Source organism: Sorex araneus, chromosome 1 (genome assembly GCF_027595985.1).
Source record: "Sorex araneus isolate mSorAra2 chromosome 1, mSorAra2.pri, whole genome shotgun sequence".
NCBI lineage: Eukaryota > Metazoa > Chordata > Mammalia > Eulipotyphla > Soricidae > Sorex > Sorex araneus.
In genome coordinates, this window is record NC_073302.1 from 89,524,605 (window position 1) to 89,550,412 (window position 25,808).

The following is a 25,808-nucleotide window of genomic DNA, read 5'->3' on the forward strand; positions in this document are numbered from 1 at the left end:
CACATGCAACCACAACGGTGACAGATCCAGTTAGTCAGTGGCCAGTGAGCCAGAACTGACTGGGAAAAGGCCCTTCTTCATCAGACATAAGCTGCAGCCAGAAACGCTTGGAATGCAATCTGGCTATTAAATGACATCCTTCTCAAGGCCCCTCAGTCTTTTAAAATGATCTGTGCTCAATTTTCTCTTTTTCCACACCTTTTTCCTTTCAGACATTTCTGCCTGGAGAATTAATCTTATGCTTTAAATTCCTGCTCACACACAACACTTATTGATGACCAAGTGTTATATCTACTACTAAATTTAATACACATTGGTAGCAGATGGAAAAGAAAAAAACTGGTGGAGACAAAGCACTGGTTTTCAAACAGTTTATTTTAATGGTGATAGGACTAGTGCCAAATGCTTGCAGCTACACCCACTTTCAAACCGTACAACATATGGTAACTGTACTTAGATCTGCCACAAAAGTAATGGCTTTGCTTGATATTTAACATGAGAAATGATTTTCCGTTTTCTAAGACAACTGAAAATGTCCAGTTCCACTGATAGTTAAATTAATGAAAATATGGCTTTCTCCACGCCACTCCCCAAAAAACTGCAACAGCAAATCCATTGATGTCATTCAAGTGAGTTGTGCTTGATAAATGATATAAATACAGGTTTAGAAACAATATGCTCTGCTTTTTCAAGTCCTGATGGACATTTACCATAGTGTAGAAAAAGCTAGGTAACTAAATACAAAAGAATTGATTTCTTTTTAACAATACAGGTTTTTTTACTTTTCTTATACAGTACTTAGTTAACTAGATTCTTTGCATCACAAAATTGAAGTTTTTACACATTTAAGGAGTTCTTTAATGTGATTTCTAATAAATTCCATATAAAAGGCCTTGAATAACAGTAAAAAATATATGTTCAATAATACATATAAAACTAATCTATATAATTTCTATCATTCCCAAAGCACTTGCATTTTTGTGGGGGAAGTATGGATTTGGGACCTATTTTGTGGTATTCCTGGTTCTGTGCTTAGTAATCATTCCTTGCAAGGCTTGGAGGACATATGGGTGCCAGGTCAGTTGGATATAAGGCAAGCACCTTAACCCTTAAACTATCTCTCCAGCCCCAAAGCTTGGCTTTCTGTGCCTCTTGAATAAACTATGGGTTTTATTTTGAAACCATCCTTCTGATTCTTAAAATTGCCTGTTCTAGTAGTATATTTTATTTGCTTTAAGTTATAGTGAAAAGTATAAAACTGAATCCCGATAAATTAACTCTATGTAACTCATGTAACAAGTATTAGCAGTGATATTTTAAAACAGGGCATTCCAACAATTCATGGCACTTTAACAAGTGTCATTCTAGAAAGATGAGGTATGACAGGTGCATAAAATATAACTGATCCCCAAAATTAGTGTATGGTTTGGGGGACAAGGCTCTAGTATCTGGTATTTTATATTTCTGGTAGAGAATAAGAATATTAGGAGACACACTTTGATTATTTGCAATTTTTAATCTTAGTTTTGCTAAGATAAAAATTCCATATAATTTAAATGAGAAATGGAATTAACATAAGCCAAGCAATATTCACTATATTTCAATTTTAAACTTTTCTGAAGATCTGTATACTTTTGGAAAGAGGAGGTTGTTTTTTGTTTGTCTGGAGGTCACATCTGGCTGTGTTTTGGGTAACTGTCTGCTTGGAGCTCTGAAATGACCCTTTGCAGTACTCGGGGGAACATGTGGCATCAGGGGATTCAAACCAGGGTTGCTGCATGCAAGGCAAATGCCTTACCTCCTATTCGCTCTCTAGCTCTGATCTGTAAATGTTTTATTTTTAATCAAGTTAGAAATAAAAGACACAGGCACAAAATATGTGTCATGAGAAACTATTGATTTCAGAGTTAAAAAAAAAAAGTACCCTAACTTTTAGATGAAAGGTAAAACCTTTCATCTAAATAAAATAGGATAAATACTCACAAATAATAAAAACACTCAAAATTAAAAGGACAAATGGGTTTGGGGGGCCAAGGAGCTAGCACTCGGCTAAGCCAGGTTCCTTTGGTTCCCCAAACCCTCCAGGAATGACTCCTGAGCACAGATCCAGGAATGAATCCAGAGCACCATTAAAAAAAAGGAAAAAAGAAACAAAAAATAAATTAAGAGAAATGGGTTTAGAAGCCATTAGAGACTTAACTGTGCATAAATGCCCTCATTGACATCACTTATCAAGTGTTCAAGGGAGCTCTTGGTCTAATATTGGCTGACAGCGAAACTCTGCAAACCACCACAATGCACTGAGGAAAGATTTATAAGCAAGATAAATGCACAAAAACATAGAGTTTCCACTTAGGAGGAAGAGAATCCCAAAACTTTGCACAAAATAAAAATATTTTCTATCTCTGAAGAATGGAACCTGTTTTCTCGGTAGAATACCATGGAACAGCCTATTGATGCTAATTTCTTATAAAACACTTGACCTTTACTGTGCACAGAAATAGAATGCATGTTTGGGTTCTTGTTCTCAAAGTCTCAACAAAATAATAAAGTTTCACCTTTCTTGTGTGATCTTTGGCTGAAGTGTTCTGCTTTGCAAAAGAGCCAGTCTCCTATTTAAATCTTCATCTCTTTTGAATATGCCTTCTATCTTTTGCAGAGCTGTGGACTGAATCCAAGGTCTCACATATGCAAGGCAGGTGCTCTGAGGCTGGGCAACATCCCGGGACCCTTGAGACAGCCTGAGAATCACTCATCCCTAGTTGGGTGAAGATATGGAGTGAAAATCAAATGCTTTGACTGTCATTACTAAGACAATCCAATCTCAAACCTACTGCTCCTTGATGATGCTCAGCCTTCAAGTATGCCTCAGAAAACAGCACACCTCTTGCCTCTTCATAGAAGGTCCCAGGACAAGCCAAAAATGAGGATCTGGTGGGCTCAGAACCACCCACAGGCAGCAGAATTGGGTGAGTGGAAAACTCAGGGAAGGCGGATGCCAAGTTGTCAGGTGCCTAAGGAAGCAAAACCTGTGGTGACAGAGTCTTCATTTCTGGAGATAGTGCCAACCGCTGGGCTAACACACATCACATGCCTCAGATACTATGCAAATCTGAACCTCCTCCCAGACCTCCTTCACCCTTTGTTAGCTCTCTATACTAATTACCATCAATCAGATCCCCTAAGAGAACTGAAGCAACAATACAAAACTATGAAAATAGGTTCTTTTATCCCCAGTATCACAACAAAACAACATTTTTTTTTTAAATACATCTTGCTAGCAGATGCCTCAGGATTCCAGAGGGAGGAGAGACACAAATGTTTGGAAAAACAAAGTGTTATTCATAGAAACAATCATATTAAAAAGGGTACCTTAACATTCTTTACAAATCTAAAATGGCAGCTTTTCTAAGATTCATAGAATCAACTAATCTAGAAATCATCAACATTTTTTTTTGCTTTTAAAAACATATGTACATTTCTTAGAAGCAAAATCTCACCAGAAAAAAATAAAATGTTTCAATCAAGTTCCCTGAGATAACGTGGACTGATACCCCACGTGGCATGATGCTCAGCAGGAAGTAAACTATTTACCCAGCTCATTCAGAGAACAGGCAAATTTCATATTTCCAAAAATACAATCTACAAGAGAAATCACGCCCTCATGATTTGTTATTGCTGGAATTTGTTATTGTTCAAGCAAGGACAACTACCATCCTTAAAACTCTCAACGTGCATTTTGGCATAGGTCAAACCTCACTGTTGTGTCATATCCCTGAGCTCTTTGAATAGGTTTGGTTTGTCTTCTGCCTCTTGCCAGCCACCAGGCAACCTGGCCCCACAGTGCCCTGCAGTCAGCCGTGACCTCGCACTGACACAAGCTCAGTTTTCAGTGCCACGTGCTTCTTCACCAACTGCACTGCAGAAACCACGCAACTTGATTGCCCTGGGAGCACCCTCTGTTAATGCTTGGGAACAGGACAGAAGATCCGGGGAAGGCCACCACATGGGCCTCTTCCTGTTCCTAAAACTGCCTGCAGTGGTCAGTGTTTCAATGCCTGCAGGGCTTTATGCCGCAGGTGCTCATCCAGGCACTGGATGGCAAAAAGGTCCACATCAGTGTCAAATTTATTGGCAAATAAGTGGTGCGTGCCCAGCATCCACTTCAAATCACCGGCTCCAAACACGCACACGGAGCGCAGATGGACCCCGCTGCAGGGGGGGTAGGGCGCGCCCTTGGCAGTGTCACCTTCAAAGTACTGCCACTTGACAAACCTCACACTGGCAAGCATGTCAGACATGTCGTACTTGTGGCTTAAGGACATGGAGCCTGGGACTTCAGGGATCCGCTGAATCGTGGCCCAGAGATACTCATCAGGGCTGTAGGTGTCCTTCGCCCACTCCATAAACCTCTGGATTCTTTCATTCTCTAACACGTACCCCACAAACTGCCTACTAACCACAAAGTAGGCACTGCCAGAAAAGAGAGGTGTCTGGAGAGGAGGGGGCGCTTTGTCGGCACCAGTTTTGGTCAGCTTCCCGCTGACCACTTCGTAGTGTTTCTTCCACCTTTCCTTCTTATTGGGCGGCATTTTCTCTGTCTCCAGGTTGTTTCCACCCATCAATGACTTGAGCTTCCTGACAATTTCCAGGTTGGTTTTGATCGGGAAATCCATGCCGCAGAGATTTATCAGGTACTTCCATGTGGCACTCATGCGGTACAGGTCCTGCATGCAGTTGAGGTCTGCCTGGACGCGGCTCCATGAAGCATAGACCACGTTCTCCAGCCGGCTGGCTACAAACACGTTACTGAAACAGGATGCAATGCCAGTTACTGCCCCCAGAAAGGACTCCTCCGATTTTTTGTCCACATGAATGCAATAAAAATTCTGGGGCATATAGATAGCGCGCAGGAGCCTGTCCAACATTTCGATTTTATGATGGACCACTATCGAATAAGCGATTGGAAACTCAGCCTCTTCCTTGCTGAGGGGCTCGGTGAAATACTTGCGCCTCTTGATGAAAGATGTACAATCGCTGGTCATGTTTATGTAGTCGTAGGTGGTCCATCGAGGTTGTTTTCGAAATTTCACTGTTAGGATCTCAAGCTTGACTTTTTGAATTTCCTCTTTGCTGCCTTGCAAAACTTTGGTGCAATTAATGTCACTACTAGGATTCTCGCCAACCAGCTCCAGATGGCGAACACTTACAAATGGCTTTTGATGAAATCTTAAAATAGTGAAAGTGACGAGGGAAAAAATAAGAAGCCAAATGAAGTATTTAGTGGGAAAACACAAAAGTCTTCTGCGTAGCAGCTTCCACAGCATCTCAAACAACCACTGGGAACAGTCCCCTGTTTAAGGAAGTATTGGGGCTCTCAGCACCAATGATTTTCCTCCACCATGACCTGAGAGGTGTTAGTGTGTATTTAGCAGAAGTCCAGAAGCAACTTGTAGTAGAAACTACCCCTAAAAGAAAAAAAAGGAAGGACACCTATAAGTGGTATTTCATATCTCAGTGTCAAAAACTGTCATCTTTGCTATGAGGACAAGTATTTAAAACAAAAACAATGTGAGTCAACCAAAAAGGACTAGAGTTACAGAAAACCTGCTGACAAACCTGCTGACGCCGGTATTTGTGTCAGATTGTTTGGGCTTGGTTTTGTTTTGTTTTTAAGAAGCTGAGGATAAGGATCTGCTGAAATATGTTACAATCACCATTATGCCTCTCAGGTATGTTCAGAAGTTGAAAACAAAATACAGTTGAAGACCAAGGCTATAATTATTGAACATTCCAGATAGCTGGTGTGGTTTTGATCTGCTAATGAGCACTTGAGGTCATTACTAATGATTTCCTCCTGATTACCATCAGTGTTGATCAGCTGGACTCAGAAAGCTCCAGGAATTGAAGAGATCAAAGATTTTGCCAAGTCAGAATGAGAGGTATACCTCAGGAAAGGTATAAAAAGATAGTGTGTCTTTAAGAATCTTTGAAGGAAGTAAGGACACACCAAAAGACCCAGCAGAAACAAGGTCAGCTTTGAGGACTGTGTAAAGTTAACTCACTTAGGAAGAGAAGTCATACATAATCCAAGAAAGACACAGCCCTATATTTTCTGCATTAGTGGTAACAGATTATAGTAAATGTGACAGAAAAACAACAGTTACATATAAATTGTAATTTTATAAAAGCCTTTTTATGAGAGACTTTTTGTCTACAATCTAATTCCAAAAACCCAACTCAATATTATTATATAAAACACTAGGGGCTGGAGTGTATTCCTCGCTTGCTGGAGGCCCAAGCTGTACCCCTGGCACCACCTGGACCCCTCAGCACCCTTGGAAACAGCTCTGAAGCACCACTGAATGTGGCCCCCAAATAAACCAAAAGGTAATGAAATGCTTCTAAACCTTTTAAATACTGCTTCAGGTTAACAATGTTATATACTTGTTCATTTGTTGTCTAATAAATGCCATTGGTGAGGGGATTTTTTTGTTTGTTTTAGTTTTGGGACCACACCTGGTGTGCTCAGGAATTATTCCTAGGTCTATGCTCAGAGATCACTCCTGGTGACCTCAGGGGACTATCAGGGATCAAACTGGGTTGGCCCTGTGCAAGACAATTGCCTTACCTGCTGTACTATCACTCCACCCCCCAAATGCTGCTTTTTCAACAAAGAAAGTCAAATACATCAACTGTCTCCATATAGGATTTACAAACTTCAAACAGTTTCTAACATCAGAATTAACACTTGACCTTCCAAACATTTACTTTGAAAACGAACAGTGGATAAATGAATGGTGGCGGGATGGGAGATGCCTGCTGAAAGTAGACTATAGACCCATCATGATGGCCACTTAATACCTCTATTGCAAACCACAACACGCAAAAGGAGAGAGAGAGCAAAGAGAATGCTCAGGGGTTGGAGCGATAGCACAGCATCCCAAATGGCTCCCGGCATCCCATATGGTTCCCCCCAAATCCCCCAGCACCACCAGAAGTATTTCCTGAGTGCAAAGCGGGACTTTCCCCTGTGATCCTCCCAAAAAAAGCAAAAAAAAGAAAATGGGAATGCCCTGACACAGAGGCAGGGTGTGGTAGAAGGGGTGTGGTGGTGGGAGGGATGCTGGGACCGTTGGTGGTGGAGAATGGGCACTGGTGGAGGGATGGGTACTCGATCATTGTGTGACTGAAATGCAAGCATGAAGTTTGTAAATCTGTAACTGTACCTCACAGTGATTCACTAATAAAAACTTTAAAAATAAAATAATTTAAAAATTAATGAATGGTGGATATTAATAATATAATAAAAACTAACCAATAGTAATATATATAGGCCAATGTCACCATTTAGACTTGAGAAGAGTCGGGAGCATTCAGTTCTCTGCTGCTGTTATACACGGCACTCACCACTCATGGGTCGATTTCTCAAATGCGCCTGGGGTTTCACAATGGTGATCCAGTCTGGTGGCTTTTACAACTTCTGCAAAATGAGAAGGAAATTTACTAGGAAGGTATACTCACAGACACACACATAACCATCACACTCACAAAGCACACTAGACTAATCCACTAGGCTCATCGTATATATCTACTTTCCTCTTTTTTCCTTCAAAACTATGGCTGCCTGATTTCTTTCTTTCTTTTCTTACTGTTCTCTTGGGGGTTACTTACTTCCTGGGTGCTCAGGAACCACCAGGACCACAGCTGATGATGTCAGAAGGACCCTGGGGCCCTGAAATCAAACCCAGGGTCTCACACAGGGAAGCCACATGCCCTTTCATTTGAGTCACCTCCTGGCCCTCACTTCCCTTTTTCAAAATTTCTTTATCTCTCTCTGGTCTGACCTATTTTTCTCAAAGTGCTTGAAAATTACCAAAGGTATCAAAACATGCTGCAATTTTCACTGGCATAATTGAAAGGAAACTCTCAGTGCATTCCCCACAGCATGTGAGAAGGAATGGCACACTGGACCAATAGAGCTGGGAAACCCAATACATCCTAGCGGTCCACACTGGCTCGTCAAAAAGAATCTTGCAGTAGAACTATGTTTTATCCATTTGTTTTACTGCTGATAATGGTCATTGCTGTGACCACCCTCCTCCAAATCTTTCCAAGAGCAAACTCTGGGAGACACTAATGAAATACTCCAGCATCTCAATCACTAAAATTGCTTCATAACATTAAGGGCAGGGCATTGGTCTTGCATGCGGTCAACCTGGGTTCCATCCCTGACACCCCATATGGTGCCTCCCAAGCCCTGCCTGGAGTGATCCCTGAGTCCCTGAGTGCAGAGCCAGGAATAATCACTGAACATCACTAGGTGTGCCCCACTTCACTCACACACACACACACACACACACACACACACACACACACACACACACACACACACTGTGTGTGTGTATATATATATATGTATGTATATATATATATATACATATATATATAATTAAAATCAGAGGAATTCCTGATCCATACTGCTTCCAGGAAACCAAAGCCTATAATCATTGCATGACTTCTAAACTTACTGAGAAGATAGAAGACAGAGACTAAAGAGGCTTCACACAACAAATACAGACTTTAGAAAGTTAAAGCAATAAGAAGAACAGCAAAATTAGCAGCAGCAACAATAAATGAATAGCAGGACAGAGGGGAATTTTGAAATTGACACAAAAAACTTGTAACAAAGGATTACAAGCATCCGAGGAATTATGGAATTCTTCTTCATAAAGGGAAAATAGCAGTAAATAGCAACTTCCACTCAGGAAGCCTAGGATTTAACTGAAACAAGAGTTTTTAAGTCAGTGATGAGGAAAATGTTTAAAATTAAAAAGAAAAACCCTGAAGAGCTAAAAGAAAGTATGAAAATATAGGACAAATTGAGATTTTCAGTAATTATACCAAACACACAAAGATGGGGCTGAGAGAGAATACAGGGAGTAAAGGGGCTTGCTCTGTCTGTGGCAGACCCTGCTTCAACCTCTGGCATCACACAGGATCCCTGAGAACCACCAGGAGTGGTCTTTGAGCACTGAACCAGGAGCAAGCCTGAGCACCACTGCATCTAGCCCAAAAGCAATAACAAGAGCAGCATTATTCAGGGACTTCAATAAAGGGAGAAAGAGACAAAGAGAGAACAGGGAATTTGGGGCTGTGAAACTACTCTGTATGATGCTGTAATGTTACAGCCTAGTATATGTTGGTCAAAATCCACTGGTCAAAATCAACACAACCTCTCCTGAGACAATTACACAAGGAGTTGTGAAAATGATTCACAGCTTCAAATGAGACGCTATCAAGGAGGCCAGCGAGGTAATCAAGTTCTGTGGGAAAGCATTTGTCTGATACATGTGAGGCCCTGATTCAATCCCCAGTGCCATAATCAATAAACAATTTTAAAAGGGGGAGAGCAAAAACCAATGGAGAACACATTTAATGATTAGAAAGGAAAAGGACTCAGGAACTCTATTATAGCAAACTTACTGGTTAAAACCAATGACAAGTGAAGACACTGACTGACACCGTAACTCATGTCCACATTGAAGAAATAAAAAGCAGTAGTAAAAATATTTACACAAGAAATGCAATTGTGCTTGTAATGCTTGCCTTGTTCCATTTGATTCAAAAGACATCTGCAGAGAGTATAATTTTTAACATTGTTGACAGGTTTAGGAGAAAGTGAACTAAGTGGTAATGATAGTAGAAAGAAGGGAGAAGTAAATGGAGTTATATTGGAAGACTTTATGTGTGCTATTGAAATTAAATGCCATGAACTGAAAACAGAATACATTTTTTGATTGTTCCGTTTTTGTTTTGTTTGGGGATCACACTCAGCAGTGCTTAGGGGCTACTTTTGGTTTGGTGTCTGGGGTCACTCCTGGCTATGCCTGAGAGACCCTGTGGTGTCAGGGATCACAACTCGTGCACTGTGGGCTGTTGCGTGCTCTTTCCAGTCCCCAAATAGAATGTTTTCAGTTTAAAAGTCTTCTGCAGTTCTCAAGACAGTCACTAAAATTATATATCAAAGGTATACAGAAATGTCCAGACAATTTAAATAATACACTGGTCAGTATTTAACACAATAGAATGCAGTGTTGGAGAAGCAGAAATAAAAGACATCAAATAAACAAAACAATCACAAAAGGCCAACAAATCCTATTTTATTTATCTATTTATTTATTTTTTATTTTTTAATGAATCACCGTGACTTACAGACACGGTTACAGACACAGTTACAGACTCACAAACTTTCATGCTTACGTTTCAGTCACACAATGATCCAGTACCCATCCCTCCACTAGTGCCCATTCTCCACCACCAATGTTCCCAGTATCCCTCCCACCACCCCACCTCACCTCTTCCCTTCTACTCTCTTTCTCCTTTTGGGTGTTATGGTTTGTGATACAGGTATTAAGTAGCCATCATGTTCAGTCTATAGTCTACTTTTAGCCCGCATCTCCCATCCTGAGCGAGCCCTCCAAGCACCCTTTACTTGGTGGTCCCTTCTCTATCTGAGCTGCCTTTTCCTCCAGCATATGAGGCCAACATCCAAGCCATGGAGCAATCTTCCTGGTCCTTATCTCTACTATCCTTAGGTGTTAGTCTCCCATTATGTTATTTTATATTACACAAATGAGTGCAATCTTTCTATGTCTGTCCCTCTCTTTCTGACTCACTTTACTTAGCATGATACTCTCCATGTTGATCCACTTATATGCAAATTTCATGACTTCATCTTTTCTAACAGCTGCATAGCATTCCATTTTTCTGGAATTGTGTAGATGTACCAAAGTTTCTTTAACCAGTCATCTGTTGTCAGGCACTTGGATTTTTTTCCAGATTCTGGCTGATATGAACATACAAGTGCAGATGCCATTTCTACTATACTTTTTTGCATCTCCAGGATATATTCCTAGTAGTGGTATTGCTGGGTCAAATGGGAGCTCAATTTCTAATTTTTTGAGAAACGCCCATACTGTTTTTCATAGGGCTGAACCAGTTGGCATTCCCACCAGCAGTGAAGGAGAGTCCCTTTCTCTTCACATCCATGCCAACACTGGTTGCTTTTGTTCTTTTGGATGCGTGCCAGTCTCTGTGGTGTGAGATGATATCTCATTGTAGTTTTGTTCTGCATCTCCCTGATGATTAGTGATGAAGAGCACACAAATCCTATTTTATCTGTAATTATATTCATTACAAATAGACTAAGTCAAAAAGTAAAAAGTAATGGGACATATTTTCTAGTATCAACAGAACAGAAGCTATTTTGTTTGATGAGGGTGGGAGGTGCACATTCAAGAGTGATTGGGGGACCATGAGGTGCTTTTAGGTTCAAAACTTGGAGTTCCACATGCAAAGCCTTTGCTTCAGCCATTTGAGACATCTCCTTAACCCTAGAAATTATTTTTAGGAAAAAAGTTTTTGATGATTGTTGCATCATCAAAAACAAAATATCCAGCTACCCCATGTCTCTCAGAAACATAATCTGGGCTTAAGTAGATTGTGGTAAACACAAACACACACACACACACAATACTTTTTAAACACACTAGCAAAAGGGATTAAAGAAGCTAAACTCATAACTGACAACACAGACTTCAAGATAAAATGCCTTGTTGGAGGGAAAGAACACCATTCACGCAGATGAAATGCCTAAGTGGCAGACGGTCGACAAGGAAGCAGCCTGAAGAGCATTCTAGATCCACCTCAGATGGTCTGTTGAACACTGGACCCAAGAACACCAGAGTATCACGCTTCTCAGGAGCACCTGGAACATTCTCCCTGACAGCTCAAACGCTAAAGGCCATCAAACCTCAAAACACTCTCAGCAGGCTGATATCATCGAATGCTGAGCCTGTCATAACCAAAGAATGCAGGGGAAATGGCTCAACCCCTGCAGCACGGAGAGAAAAAGAGAAGGCAGTGAAATCGGAGGACAGGCAGAGGGTCTGCGGAGCTGGGTCCCACAGGCCTGGCACCACCTGGCACGAGTTATGTCCTTCCCACCATGTGGGCCCCTGAGCACCCCTGACAACCCTGATGGGCCCTGCACATCTGTTCAATCACCAGAATGAGCACAGAGCAATCTATGGCCAACACGGTCAGGGAAGATTGTCAGAAGTGGCACCTGGTACTCCTGAACACTGCCTGGGAGCACCCCACTCCCTGAAAAAGGCAGGAAGGTTCTGAGAAATTAAAAACTGTTAAATTAGGCCATCTCTTTTTGTCTGTTGTTGTTTTTGGACCACATCTGGCAGTGCTCAAGACTTTCTCCTTACTCCATGTTCAGGGAGCACTCCTGGACCATGTGGGGTATTTAGGATCAAACCCAGGTTGACCATATGCAAGGTAAATGCACTACCCACTGCACTATCACTCCAGTCCCTCATTGAATAACCAATGAGTCAAAGAAGAAATCACCCAAATAATAAGATAGCTAGATATGAATGAAAATGTAAACGAAAGAATAGCAAGACTTAAAGGGTGTCAGAGCAGCTGTGCTGAGAAATTTTAATTAACTATAAATCACTGTATAAAACACGGTGCAGAGCTGTAGCAACAGGAATAATGCTAATTTTCAAAACTCATACAGAAAAGTGCAGGTCCAGTGGAGGAAGAAAAAAGAAAGGCAATAAAAGTCTGGGTTTAAATGGTTTTATCAGTGAATTCTATCTAACACTCTATTAATATGAATTCTATCTTGCTGAAGCAAGAATTAACAAAACTGCTCAAAACTTTATGGGAATCAAAGAGAGAGATCAATGGGTTGCGTATATGCTTTGCGTGCAAGAGACCTGGGTTTGGTACTTACTACCACAGAATACCCCAAGTACCACAAGGATGACCCCCATGCACAGAGCTAGAAGTAGCCCCCAAGCATTGCTGGGTCTGGCCCCAAACTCTGTAGCACTGAAGCACTGTCATCCCATTGTTCATAGATTTGCTCGAGCGGGCACCAGAAACGTCTCCATTGTGAGAAATGTTGTTACTGTTTTTGGCATATCGAATACGCCACGGGTAGCTTGCCAGGCTGCCATGCGGGCAGGATACTCTCAGTAGCTTGCCGGGCTCTCAGAGAGTGATAGAAAAATCAAACCCAGGTTGGCCGCATGCAAGCCAAACGCCCTACCCACTGTCTATCGCTCAAATCCACAAACCTTGCTTAATCTAATAGAGGGCAATCATTAAGCATCACACAGCCTCACCCACTCCCAGTGCTGCAGCCATGCCAAGGGCTCAACTCTTTCCTCACTAATATTCTCTGCGGAGACACCAAACAGCAAAATTTTCACGTACCTTGGTGCCCAGGCTGAGAATTTTGATGTCTTCTTAGAGTCAGGGTGGGCAGCAGTTGCCCACCTCCTACTACTTCTAAAAGCGTGGGCAGCCATGCCCACCTCCCACAGCTACAGCCATGTCAACTCATTGTGGCAGACCTTAGACCCTGAAGTCTCTGAGCTGCGCAAACACCTCCCACTTCCTCGGCACTGAAATTCCAGTAAGAGCACACCAAATTTGATGGGAAATTAATATATAAGTCAACTAAACAAATTGAAACAATAACAGAAGGCTCAACTAGCAACAAACAGCTTAATAAATTTTTAAACCGGGATTTAATAATCCTGTGGTTAGATGCAACGATTTTCACATGAAATTGATTTGAATATCGGAGCTTTGCTATCTAATCAATTTCAACTCTAGAACTGTATCAACAGCTGTGACTTTTGTCTTCATTAAAATAAATGAACATTTTTAAAAAGCACCACAAATGAGTGCCCTACTCAGTGCCGAGTGCTGAGGAGTTGGTCTTGCCTTGTTGAATATAAAAGCTCCTTTAGCGCTTCTTGCAAATAATTTCTTGAGATGACTGAGCAGCCATTTGTAGGAAGCTCTTGGCTTTTAGAAGGATGTTTTGGATTCATTTTTTTCTTTTCGTCAGCCCCAAACTCAAACAAAAAACCTTATTTTAAAAAGGTAGGAGAATACTTTCAAAGCTACTCGATACAGCCAATACTGACCCTCACAAGAAAACTACAGATCACATCTCTTACAAACATACACATTTTTTTTGCAATTGAACCCAGCACCCTACACATAAAAGGCAATTGTTCTACCACTAAGCTACTTCCTAACCCCAAACACAAAATTTCTTACTGAAATATTAGTGACTCATATCCAAAATATATAAAAGGATTATATGCCGTGACCAACTGGAATCGAGTTCAGAAATGCAAGGATGATGTAACACAGTCTATTAATAGGATCATATTAATAGGATAAATGGCAAATACCTCCATGACCATCATAACTGACACAGGAAAAAAAAACTTGATAAAATTCAGTATTTTTCATAATAAAAGCTTTTTCAAAACAAACACATAAAGTTAGGGGAAATTTTTTTCAACCTGATCGAGTAACCTATGAAAATGTACAGCTAGTATCATAATTAATGACCAAAAAAATGACCAAAAAAGATGCTTTTCTTCTAAGCTTAGGAATAGGATAAGGGGTTCAGTCTTACTGATTTCTTCAACACTGTACTGCAGGTAATTAGGTAAGGGTGAAAAAAATTAATGGCAAATGCCATCAAGTTTGAAATGGAAGACACAAAACTTACCCCATTAGCAGATCACAGAATCTTGACACAGTTTTAAAATCCAATGAAATATACACATAAAAAAAAGTGTGCAGTAGGCTTGAAGACACAGCTCAAAGATTTTCGATTTTTTTCGATTTGCTCAAGCGGGCACCAGTAACGTCTCCATTGTGAGACGTGTTACTGTTTTTGGCATATCGAATATGCCACGGGTAGCTTGCCAGGCTGCCATGCGGGCAGGACACTCTCAGTAGCTTGCCGGGCTCTCAGAGAGGGACGGAGGAATCAAACCTGGGTCGGCCTCGTGCAAGACAAACGCCCTACCCACTATGCTATCACTCCAGCCCGGAAGACATAGCATACAGATTAAAGCTCTTGCCATGCACACAGCTGACCAGGTTTGATCCCTGCATTGCATATGATCCTCTGAGCCTCACCAGACGTGATCCCTAAACACAGAGCCAGGAGTAGGTCCTAAGAATCACCAGGTTTATCCCAAAAGCAAAACAAAACAAAAAAAAGGGGAAAGGAGGAGGGGAATTGGAGCTAATAAATGAGTTCATCAATTTAAAAAATACAAGATTTACAATAGTAATTGTGCCTGCATACATTGACAATACCACAGCGGTAGGGCATTCACCTTTCACGCGGCCCACCCGTGTTTGATTCCTCTGCCCCTCTCGGAGAGCCCGGCAAGTTACTAAGAGTATCCCACCTGCACTGCAGATCCTGGCAAGCTACCCGTGGTGTATTGGATATGCCAAACACAGTAACAATAAGTCTCACAATGAGAGACGTTACTGGTGTCTGCTCGAACAAATTGATGAGCAATGGGATGACAGTGACAGTGACATTGACAGTGAACATCTAAAAATAAGTAGAAGCAATGTGATGCCCGCCATAGCCATGCCACTAGATCCCGTGCCAGGCTGTTTCACTAGGGACACCCCAGAGGCGGGTGGGTGAGAGCCCTTCCCACCCCAAGGGATCCAGCCCCAGCAGCCAAAAACCTCCGCAACCCAACCACTGCCACGGCTCAAGGCTGCTCCCCACATGCTCGGGCCAAGCCTCACGCACGAGTGAACCTATTCCTGGCAAATGTGGCTGCACAACACATCATAAGACACTCCCTACCCATTCTCCAAGAGTACCACACCACATTTGATGAGGTTCAAATAGTAGACAACCAATCATAAAGGTAAATATATATGTATTTGCATATATGTACTTTTTCAGATATATATGAAAGTTCACATCCCTCAACCTTTAATAACATGTTAGTGATACCCTAAAGAAGGTCTTAATGGCCCCCTGCCAAAATAGAATATTCGCACTATTTCCTCTATAGATACTTTTTTGTAGCATTTTCAGCAGTCTTTGAATATTAAATTTAATCAAATATTGTGAACTGTAGCACTGTAGTATTGTCGTCCCGTTGCTCATCGATTTGCTCGAGCGGGCACCAGTAACGTCTCCGTTGTGAGACTTGTTACTGTTTTTGGCATATCGAATACACCACGGGTAGCTTGCCAGGCTCTGCCATGGGGGCAAGATACTCTCAGCAGTTTGCTGGGACAAAGGAATCGAACCCGGGTCAGCCAACTTGCAAAGCAAATGCCCTACCTGCTGTGCTATTGCTCCTGTCCATTGTGAACTACCTTATAAACTAAAAATTCAAAAACAAATAAGTAGAGTGGGGCCAGAGAGATAGTGCAGCAGGTAGGGCACTTATCTCACACTGTGGCCCACCAGCGTTCAAGCCTCAGCATCTCATACGGTCCCCAAACACCGCCAGAAGCAATTTATAGTGCAGAGCCAGGAGTCGCCCCTGAGCATTGCCACGTGTGGCCCCCAGACCAAAAATATAAAATATAAATAAATAGATCAAAATAATTTCACTTATACAGTATCAACAAATAACTTGTAAGTGCAAAGATTTTCTTCTGAAAAGTACAAGTCATGGAAAATAATGAGAAACCTGAGTCAACTGCAAGCTTTCCTACCTTCAAAAAATCAGACTTACTACGGTGGAGATGACAATCCACCAAAAGTTAGCCAACAAGTCCAACACAGTCCCCATCAAATTTCAATGACTTTTGTCAAAATACTGGCTGTTTGACCCTAGAAGTTGTATAGAAGTTCATAGACTGCAGAAAAGCTCCCCTGCCCGCCCCCCCCAAAAAAATCAAAGTTTAAAGACACACACTGTCCAACTCAAAACATACTATGACAAATAGTTTTAATTTTCTTATTTACATAGGTCAAAATAATATAGTAGTCACAAGTTAGCTCTTATTGATTTATTTTCTGGTGATTTTATCTGCCATTTCTTAAAGTTTGGTTGGAACAAGCAATATAAAGTAAATTTGTTATATGCCTAGGGGGGCAAGTTGGGATTAGGAAGGAAATTAGGAAGAGGATATTGGTGGATAAAAGGTCACAGTTGTGGTGTTCCAACACCACAACACTACATAATGAACAACCTTGTAAACCACGGTGTTTTAAATATTAATAAAAAAAAAGACTTAACATGACATAGTAGTATTCAAAACAGTGTGGTACTTATATAAAAAATAATGAATTTAAGTTCAGAGAAAAATCCTCAAATTCTGGGTCATTCTCTTAGTACCTGTGTACTAAGATACCTATACATAGTACGAAAACAATGGGGAAGAGAGTTGCAGGCAGAAGTGCCAAGATGACTAGATGTTCACATGTCATAAATGACTGCAGTCGTATACCACATATAAATAATGCAAAACGAACAGATCATCTAAATACAAGAGCTGTTACCATCGAACTATAAAGTATAGAAGAAAATAGAGGTAATGCTACATGACCTGGAAAATTAGGTTCTAATACATGGCATCAAAAGTCTAAGAAATGTGGGCTGTGGAAATAGTGTAACTCTAGGGTGTCTGCCACAGCCGGGTGTGGCTCAAAAACCTGAAAGAAAAAAAATAGTCTAAGAAATGTTGTTGTGGCTTTTCTGTTTGGGGCCACACCCTGCTGTGCTTAGGACTTACTCCTGGCTCTGCATTCAGGCATCACTCCTGGCGGTTGCTCAGGGGACCGTATGAATGACAGGGTTCTGTATTGGTGTCCTCCAAAGCAAGTACTCTACCCACTGTGCTACCTCTCTAGCCCCTGAAAGTCTAAGGAATGAAAAAGATTGCTAAATTAAATATCAGAACTTAAAACTTCTGTGGTCTTAGATAGACGCAAAAACAGGGAAATATTTGCAAATTTTATATTCGATAAATATTCCAAATATTTAAACTTCTACAACTTAAGAATACAAATACAAATAATTCAGGTTTTTTTAGTGGACTTTTTAACAAAAAAACAGCTGACTTTTTTTTTTTTTTTTTTTTTTTTGCTTTTTGGGTCACACCCAGCAATGCACAGGGGTCACTCCTGGCTCATGCACTCAGGAATCACGGTGCTCAGGGGACCATATGGGATGCTGGGATTTGAACCCGGGTCAGCCGCGTGCAAGGCAAACGCCCTACCCGCTGTGCTATCACTCCAGCCCCAACAGCTGACTTTTTATCCAAGACAGATTTGAGTAATTACTCAAAACATGAGTAATTAGAGAGTGACCCCAAAAGTCATATAGAATATACAGTTTCTGTTTCATTCCTCCTCCCCAATATAAAAATGTATATATTTTTGCAGCCGTGTGACATATCATAAGATACTTCCTACCCATTTTCCACAATTACCACACCATATTTGATGGGTTCAGACATTAGGCAACAAATTATATGTATACCTCTCAGAGAGCCAGGCAAGCTATCAAGAGTATCCCTCCCTCATGGACACAACCTGGCAAGCCACCCATGGCGTATTCAATATGCCAAAAACAGTAATGATAACAGGTCCCATTCCCCCGACCCTGAAAAAACCTCCAATTGTTGAGAAAGACGAGTAAGGAGAAGCTTTTAATATCTCAGGGCTGGGAGGAATAGAGACATTACTGGCGCCCGCTCAAGTAAATCAATGAACAACGGGATGACAGTGATACAGCGATCTCTATAGTGATCTCTCTATATATACTATATATATATGCCATTCTCATCCATATCCTAAATATTTGTAGTGTTTGAAGAGAGCTCTATAAAATGCAAAATCACTAGTCTTCATTTTAACATGATGAGCAAACAGTCTATTTTATAAATACTGCTTTTAAGTTGTGCATTATTACCATGGTAAATACAGAAAACTCACCATAAAAAATTTTAACTAGGGGCTGGAGCGATAGATAGCACCTTGGGTAGGGCAACTGCCTTGCACGTAGCCAACCCGGGTTCACTTCCCAGCATCCTATATGGTCCCCTGAGCACCGCCAGGAGTAATTCCTGAGTGCATAGCCAGGAGTAACCCCTGTGCATCACCGGGTGTGACCCAAAAAGAAAAAAAAATTTTTTAACTAACCAGTCTAATTTTAAGACTGCATAAGGTCTCCCGAGCCCTGCCAGAAGTGATCCCTGGGCTGTAAGGCTTGAACACCAACAGGTGTGACCCAAAAACACAAAGAAAGGGGGGAAGGGTGGGGTGAGGCACTGGGACCATTACACTGTGCAATGATTACTCTGGCGAACAGATTAACATTCACAACCTGCGACAGCAGGAAACGTGGCCTGCGTTAGCTCACGGAGCCTCTCGTCCTGCTGGACACTGATCTGAGGCTCAGTTTCACCCACATCCCAAAGGCTATTGTCCTGGGGCCCCGGCGCTGCTGTGACTGAAGCAAAATACTGTGATGCAAAGGAAAACAGTGACTCAGCAAGTCACCCAATGCCACCCACCGCAGGCTGCGGAGGAAGCGGGAAGCAGATAAGGCCTTGCCAATTAGAACAGAGTTCCTGCTGCTCTGTCCCCTCTCTGCCGTGCCGGAACCCTGCCAGCATGAGCTGCCCCCAGCACCAAGTCTCTTCTGGAAACAAACACCCGCACGCAGCACTGCCTGACCCCCTCTCCCTGCCTGGACAGGGTGGAGAAAGCCCCCAGCAGCTACAGGACCCCTCGCCCACCACCACGATGAGGCCACTGCCTCCTAGAACCCGCTCTGCACAGAACCATGGGCTCTTCGTGTCCACCTTCCTGTGCCCACGTCAGCCACAGGCCTCCCACCTCGGAGGATACAGTGATCCCACCAGATAGTGTGATGATGAGACAAGAGGGTCCAAACTACCCCACCGTTCTGCCTGCCTCGCGTCCTGAGTCAGGTGGAATGGGACACGGAGAAAATGCATGGAGTTTCCACCCAGGAAGGCTGAACATGCATCCTTTCTCCCTCCTGCCAGTGGCAGCAAATCTGCTTCTAATTTTGAATGTGTGTATAGAGGACAGCGCTGTTGAGGAAGCACCCCTGAAAGAACACTGGTGAAAGGGGAACAGTTCTAAGTCACCACTGTTGGGTCGAAACGCTTTCACATGGCAAGAAGGAGGGAAAAAACAATATTCGGCTATCATGTGCTCGCTTCCTCTCTCTATCTATCTATCTCTCTCTGTGCCTCCCTCTCTCCCTCCTTCCTCCCCCTCTTCACATTCTTGCTGGACTCTCTCCTCTCTTCCCCAGCCCCCAAGATCAGGTAGGACCGCATACCCAGACATGGGACCCAGTGCAGGCGGGCAGCTCAGGGCCAGACAGGGGCAGAGTACAGGCAGGGCTCAGATGCCCAGGAGAGCTCAGGTTTGGGCAAGGCCATGGCCAGAGATTAGGAAAGCTGGGACAGGACGAAAGGAACTTGTGGGGTACAGTTGGGAGGCCAAGTGATGGGTGGGTACAGCACGCAGGATCTCACCCACACACATGCGGGATGGCCTGAGACCAGGGAAAGTGACCCCAGTACAGAGAGCAGTGCAGGGACAGGCTCTGACCACTGCTCACTCGAGGCAAGCTGACGGCATGGGATGAGACAGGGAGGGTCGTTCACAAAGACAGGACCAGTGATGTCGTTCACGAGTAAAGGAGAGGTCTGGACACCTGGGGGAGGGACCCGGACCCATCTACGCTATCTACAATAAACTAACTCTTGGTCTTCTGAGTTTTGTACACAAACCTTTCATACAATACTCAAAAACCCACCAGAGCAGGAAAATCTGCTTTTGTGCAAACAATCACTGTATCACTGTCATCCCGTTGTTCATCGATTTGCTCGAGCGGGCACCAGTAGCATATCCATTGTGAGACTTGTTGTGACTGTTTTTGGCATATCAAATATGCCATGGGTAACTTGCCAGGCTCTGTTGTGCAGACGGGATACTCTCAGTAGCTTGCCAGCCTCTCCGAGAAGGATGGAGGAATCAAACCCGGGTCGGCTGTGTGCAAGCCAAATGCCCTACCAACTGTGCTATAGCGTAAGGAAAAAAGTGCCAGTCTGCCACACCTGTGACCAAGTGTGTGTGAGAACTGCAATGAGAATGTGACATCCAAATGCTCCGTGACAGAGTGTATGAGCACCAGCGACCACATAACAAAGGGAAGGGAAAAAGGAAACAGAATAATGGCCCCAGAGTAAAAAGTCTGAGTGCACGCACATGCACAGACATGCATGCGTGCACATGCACACAGGCACACACACGTGAACACCCATGCTGGGGCGGCTCCCCATCCTGGATGACCCACTAGCTTCTTGGTTTGGGAAGGCCAGTGCAGCACCCACACGTGGCCAGCAACTCCAACGCCTCGTGAGGTTTAAGCTCCAGGAAAGCCACCGTGTCACTTCTGTCATATTCATGGCAGAAAAGCCACCACAACAGCTGCAGTTCAGGAGGAAGTGAGATCCTATCTCAGCATGGGAAGCGATGCTTTGGGATGTACACACAGACTGTGACAGAGGGAGTTTGTACTCACTACTGAGGCAGGAATTTAGATCTAGTGAAGAGGGTCAGAAAGGTAGTACAGAAGGTAAGTCACTTATCCTGCGCGCGGCCCACCCTGGTTCAAATCCCGAGCACTGCATACAGTGCCCAGAGTACCACTGAGATTGAGCCCCGAGCACAGAGCCAAGAACAGCCCCAACATACCAGCTCCTGCCCTACCAAAGCGTGGGCAGTCACTCCCACACCCCAGTGCCGCCACCATGCCTCTGGCCAGACTCCCTTGCCCCAGGACTGAGCCCTCAGAGAACCTGATCTGCCGGAAACTTCAGGTACATGGGTGTTTTGGGCTGAAAATTCCAAGCCTTCTCGAGTCAGGATGGGTGGCCTCGCCCAGGTCCTGTACTCCCTGAAGCCCTCGCAGCCATCCCACACCCCACCACTGCCTCGTACGCTCATCGACCGCCCTTGTTCAGAGACTCAATTAAATCGCAAAAGAGATCAACTAGAGGCAAAAATTTCTCAGATACCCATTCCCAGCTGAGGTCTCCAGGGTGGGGGGTGGGCCGGCTCCTGCCCTACCAAAGCCCCGGAAGCCGCCCCACACCCCAAGGCCGCTGCCATGCCGTTAGCCGAGATGCTTGGTTAAATATGTTGGATTTCCTGGAGCACACCGACTAGATAATTCCAAAGTTTGCATGGAACCATAACATTTACAGACTTGCCTTGCACGCAGCCAACCCCAGTTCCATCCCAGCCAGGGTGACCCCACCACCACCACCGTCGCCAGCAGCACAGTGCTGGGAGCAGCCCCTGAGCATGGCCAGGTGCAGCCCAAACCCTACACAACACACACAAAAGGAACCTAACTCCTGCCTTCATCACTTGAACTACAGGAGAACTGTTTCCGGGTTACAAATCATTTGACTTTAAATCAGTTTCTAAGAAGCTCTGACGGGCATTGAGTGAGCTTTACTGTCCCAGATTGCTCTGGCTACAGGGATCATCTGTATCTGCCCTTCATCTCCCTCTCTCATCCCAGGATGCTGTGCCTTCTGCCAGGGTCCACGGAAACTGACAGACTGAAGATGTTAGCAGACTGAGTGTAGAAGAGACATTATAGGGGGTTAGATGTTTTATTGTTGTCATTTTTGGGGGGCCACACCCACTTGCACTCGGGGCTGGGTGGTGGGTGTCACTCCTGGTGGGATGAACTGGCATTGGCCGCACGGAAGGCAAGCCTGGGAAATTTATGGTTCCATGCAAATTTTGGAATTACCTGTTCCCTTAAGAAATGTCACAGGCATTTTGGGTGAGTCACTGACTCCTGGCTCACTCCTAGCTCTGCACTCAAGGGTCATTCCTGGCTGGGTTTAGGCAACCGCACGTGGTGCTATGGATAACATCTTGGTTGGCTGAATGCAGGCAGCCCACTGACCTCTGAACTATTACTCCAGCCCCCCATTTTTTTTCTTTTTAGTTTATTTTTAGTTTGGGGCCACATCTGGCTCTGCTCAGGACTTACTCCTGGCTCTGCACCCCTGGCAGGACTTGGGGGACCACGTGTGGTACCAAAAGTAGACACTGGAAAGGCAACACACAGGTATGCTCCCTCCCCATTGGACTGTCTTTCCAATTTCAGGGGTTAGGACTGCATCCTTGCATATCACTAACCCAGGTGTGATCGCCAGCACCACACAGGGGCCCCAAGCACAAAACCTGAGTACCTCCTGAGCACCCCTGGGTAGTCCCCAACCTCCTCCACCACCAACTTGACACTCTCCTTTGCTCTTGGCACTTTTAAGTTAATATCTGCTTTTCTGAATCCATGTACCTATTATTTTATTTATTTTTTTTTTTTTTTGCTTTTTGGGTCACACCGGCAATGTACAGGGGTTACTCCTGGCTCTGCACTCAGGAATTACTCCTTGCGGTGCTCTGGAGACCATATGGGATGCTGGGAATCAAACCCGGGTCGGCCGCGTGCAAGGCAAATGCCCTACCCGCTGTGCGATCATTCCAGTCCTCATGTGCTTTTTAAATCTTATTAAATAACATTTTTCTAAAGACAAATTAGTGATAAGATTAAGAGTATAAAAATGTTTGATCAGTTTTTAAACACAACAGACATCAATCAATTATTTAATCCTACATTAAAATATATTCAATAACTACTTAAAAAAATAACAATATGTACTACATGCAACCAGCAAAATGTTTTTTCAATTCCTTGTTCCTAATTACAAGTAAGGTGAAATGACATTAAACCAGGTTGTATCTCCATGGTCACCTACAAAAGAAAATAAATAAACAAATAAAAGATTCTCCACGCCTGAGTTAATGGCATGAAAGTCCTATAGAATTTTTTTTATTTAGTTATCACACAATGTTGGGACATTTCACTTAGATAACTAATCCCTGCATTCCACTCATTACTGGACAGAGTACTCAGTCGTGCCCAATAATCCTTCCTCTGTTCCTGCAGAGGAAACGACAGCTACCATCCCTACCTACAATTTGGCAGAAGTAAAGAAATTACTCCAGTTTCAGTTGGAGCCAAGAAGGAAGCTGTACGTCCATCACAAGGAAAACAATCCAAGACGTCCTTGATTACTGCTAACCTGATTGAATAAGGAACAGACTTCTAGCCTCATCCCCCATCCCTCTCGACTCACTGAGGAAGCATTAACATGAGGACAGTGAGGTCAAGTTTGGAAGAGAGAAGGAAAGTGAGTGTGTCCTGGTAACTGTACGCCCACGAGTTCCCCTGCCCCATTCTCTCAGGACACGGTTTCTTGGCATGGGGAAGATTAAGAATGAAGAGATTATCAGCATACAAATGGCAAGGGTGTCACATCAGAAAAACCAGAAGAGGGAGGGGACGGTTATTCAGTGTTCACGCCAATGAAAGCCCCATTGAGAAGCAGCTAGCAGGTCACAGGGCATTTCTGGGTAGAAGCTGCCACGCAAATGTCCTGCCAGAGTGGCCCTTGCCTATCTGATGGGGCCGGACCAGCTCTGAGGGACAGGATGGAGCCACATGTGCTTCCAGCCTCTCTAGTCATACCGTCCAGTGCCCGCGCGGGCTTGTGCGGCAGGCAGGGTCTCAGGAAGGAGAAGATGGAACTAGAGGAGATCATGCTGAGTGAAGTCAGCGTTAGAGGAGGGACAGAATCGAAGGGCAGAAACAAAGGCCCGAAGGCACGGCAATGGGAGCACTGATATACATAACTGAGTTGATTGGGAGGTAGGGGTGAAAGGGAGGGCGGTTTGGGGTCCTCTAGGGGAGGGAGGAGGGTACCCTGGTGGTGGGTGTGGTGTTGGAGTTACGTGCCTGAGAACTAATATAATCGAACAGTATTGTTACATGTCACAGTTTGTTATAAATCACAGAATCTCAATCAATTAAAAAAATAACAATTAAAAAAATAACAATAAATACAATTTATTTTAAAAGGAGAGGAATCTCCAAAGCATCTCAGATTTTGAGCTGGAGAGATGGTCCAGTAAGTAGTGCATGTGGTCAATGCGGGTTCCATCTCTGCTACTCCATATGGTCCTCAGAGCCCTGCCAGGAGTGATCCCTAAGCACTGCTGGGTGTGGCCCCCAAACAGAAACAAAACCTCTCTAAATTCACCCTCTCTGGAAGGGCAGCATTTGGGTGCTTTGGGTTTTCATATTTTGAAGTCTTGGCTCCTCAGCTTTTATGGAACAAAGAAACAAAGTACTGAGCATGCAGGCTCCAGATCACAACCTGTGGCCCCTGTCAGTGATGCCGGCAGTGTTGGGTCAGTCTTTGTCAGAATGCCTCTCACCAAGACCCAGGGACACGTCTGACCTGGATGACATGGAAACCCTCCATGCTTGCCACTGGGGCATTAACTGTTCTTTCATCTCCCAGGAACACATCAAAGGTAGTTGCATGAAGAAAGGCGCCTCAGAGTGGAGAGAAGCAGGCTGTTCACGGGCAACCAACCCTCTGACAAGCTTCTCAGAATACACCTTTTCCTTGGGTTTTCTCAGTGGCCTATGAGGACCCGTGTTTTCACTGTCAGTTGGGGAAACCGAGGCCAGCTGCTCGGAAAGTGGTTTGGGCCAGCACAGCAGCAGGAAGGCGCAACTCTCCCAAGGGGTGAAGAAACAGGCCTGAGAGCCACACTGCTCCCAGGTATCAACAGTGTCCAGTGACCCCTCACCCTCCACCAGGCCTCCCACCTGCCTGAGGGACAGGCGTGACAAACCCTCATTCACCTATATCGCCTTTAAGAACACTATCTGAATTTGAAATGGGGAGTAATGGAGTGCCAGGCTCAGAAAACTGAGCGCCAAGACCTACCACCTGGAAGTCACTAAACCCTCAATCTCTCCACATCAGCTTCT

General features: G+C 43.7%; 1 protein-coding gene across 3 annotated transcripts in view; it reads right to left on the minus strand.

Moving 5' to 3' along the window:
• Positions 1-357: 357 nt before the first annotated feature.
• The window catches only part of GCNT1 (glucosaminyl (N-acetyl) transferase 1), a 31,173-nt gene continuing 5,722 nt past the window's right edge, over positions 358-25,808 (minus strand). For 2 of the 3 annotated variants that reach the window (XM_055123713.1, XM_055123714.1), the window contains exons 2-3: positions 7,319-7,483; positions 358-5,468 (exon numbers count right to left, since the gene is read on the minus strand). In XM_055123713.1, the coding sequence (XP_054979688.1) occupies positions 4,044-5,327 (1,284 nt within the window). In that variant the 5' untranslated portion in view covers positions 5,328-5,468; positions 7,319-7,483 and the 3' untranslated portion in view covers positions 358-4,043. The remainder of the gene's footprint in view (positions 5,469-7,318; positions 7,484-25,808) is intronic. The other variant, XM_055123715.1, reaches the window with a different exon arrangement.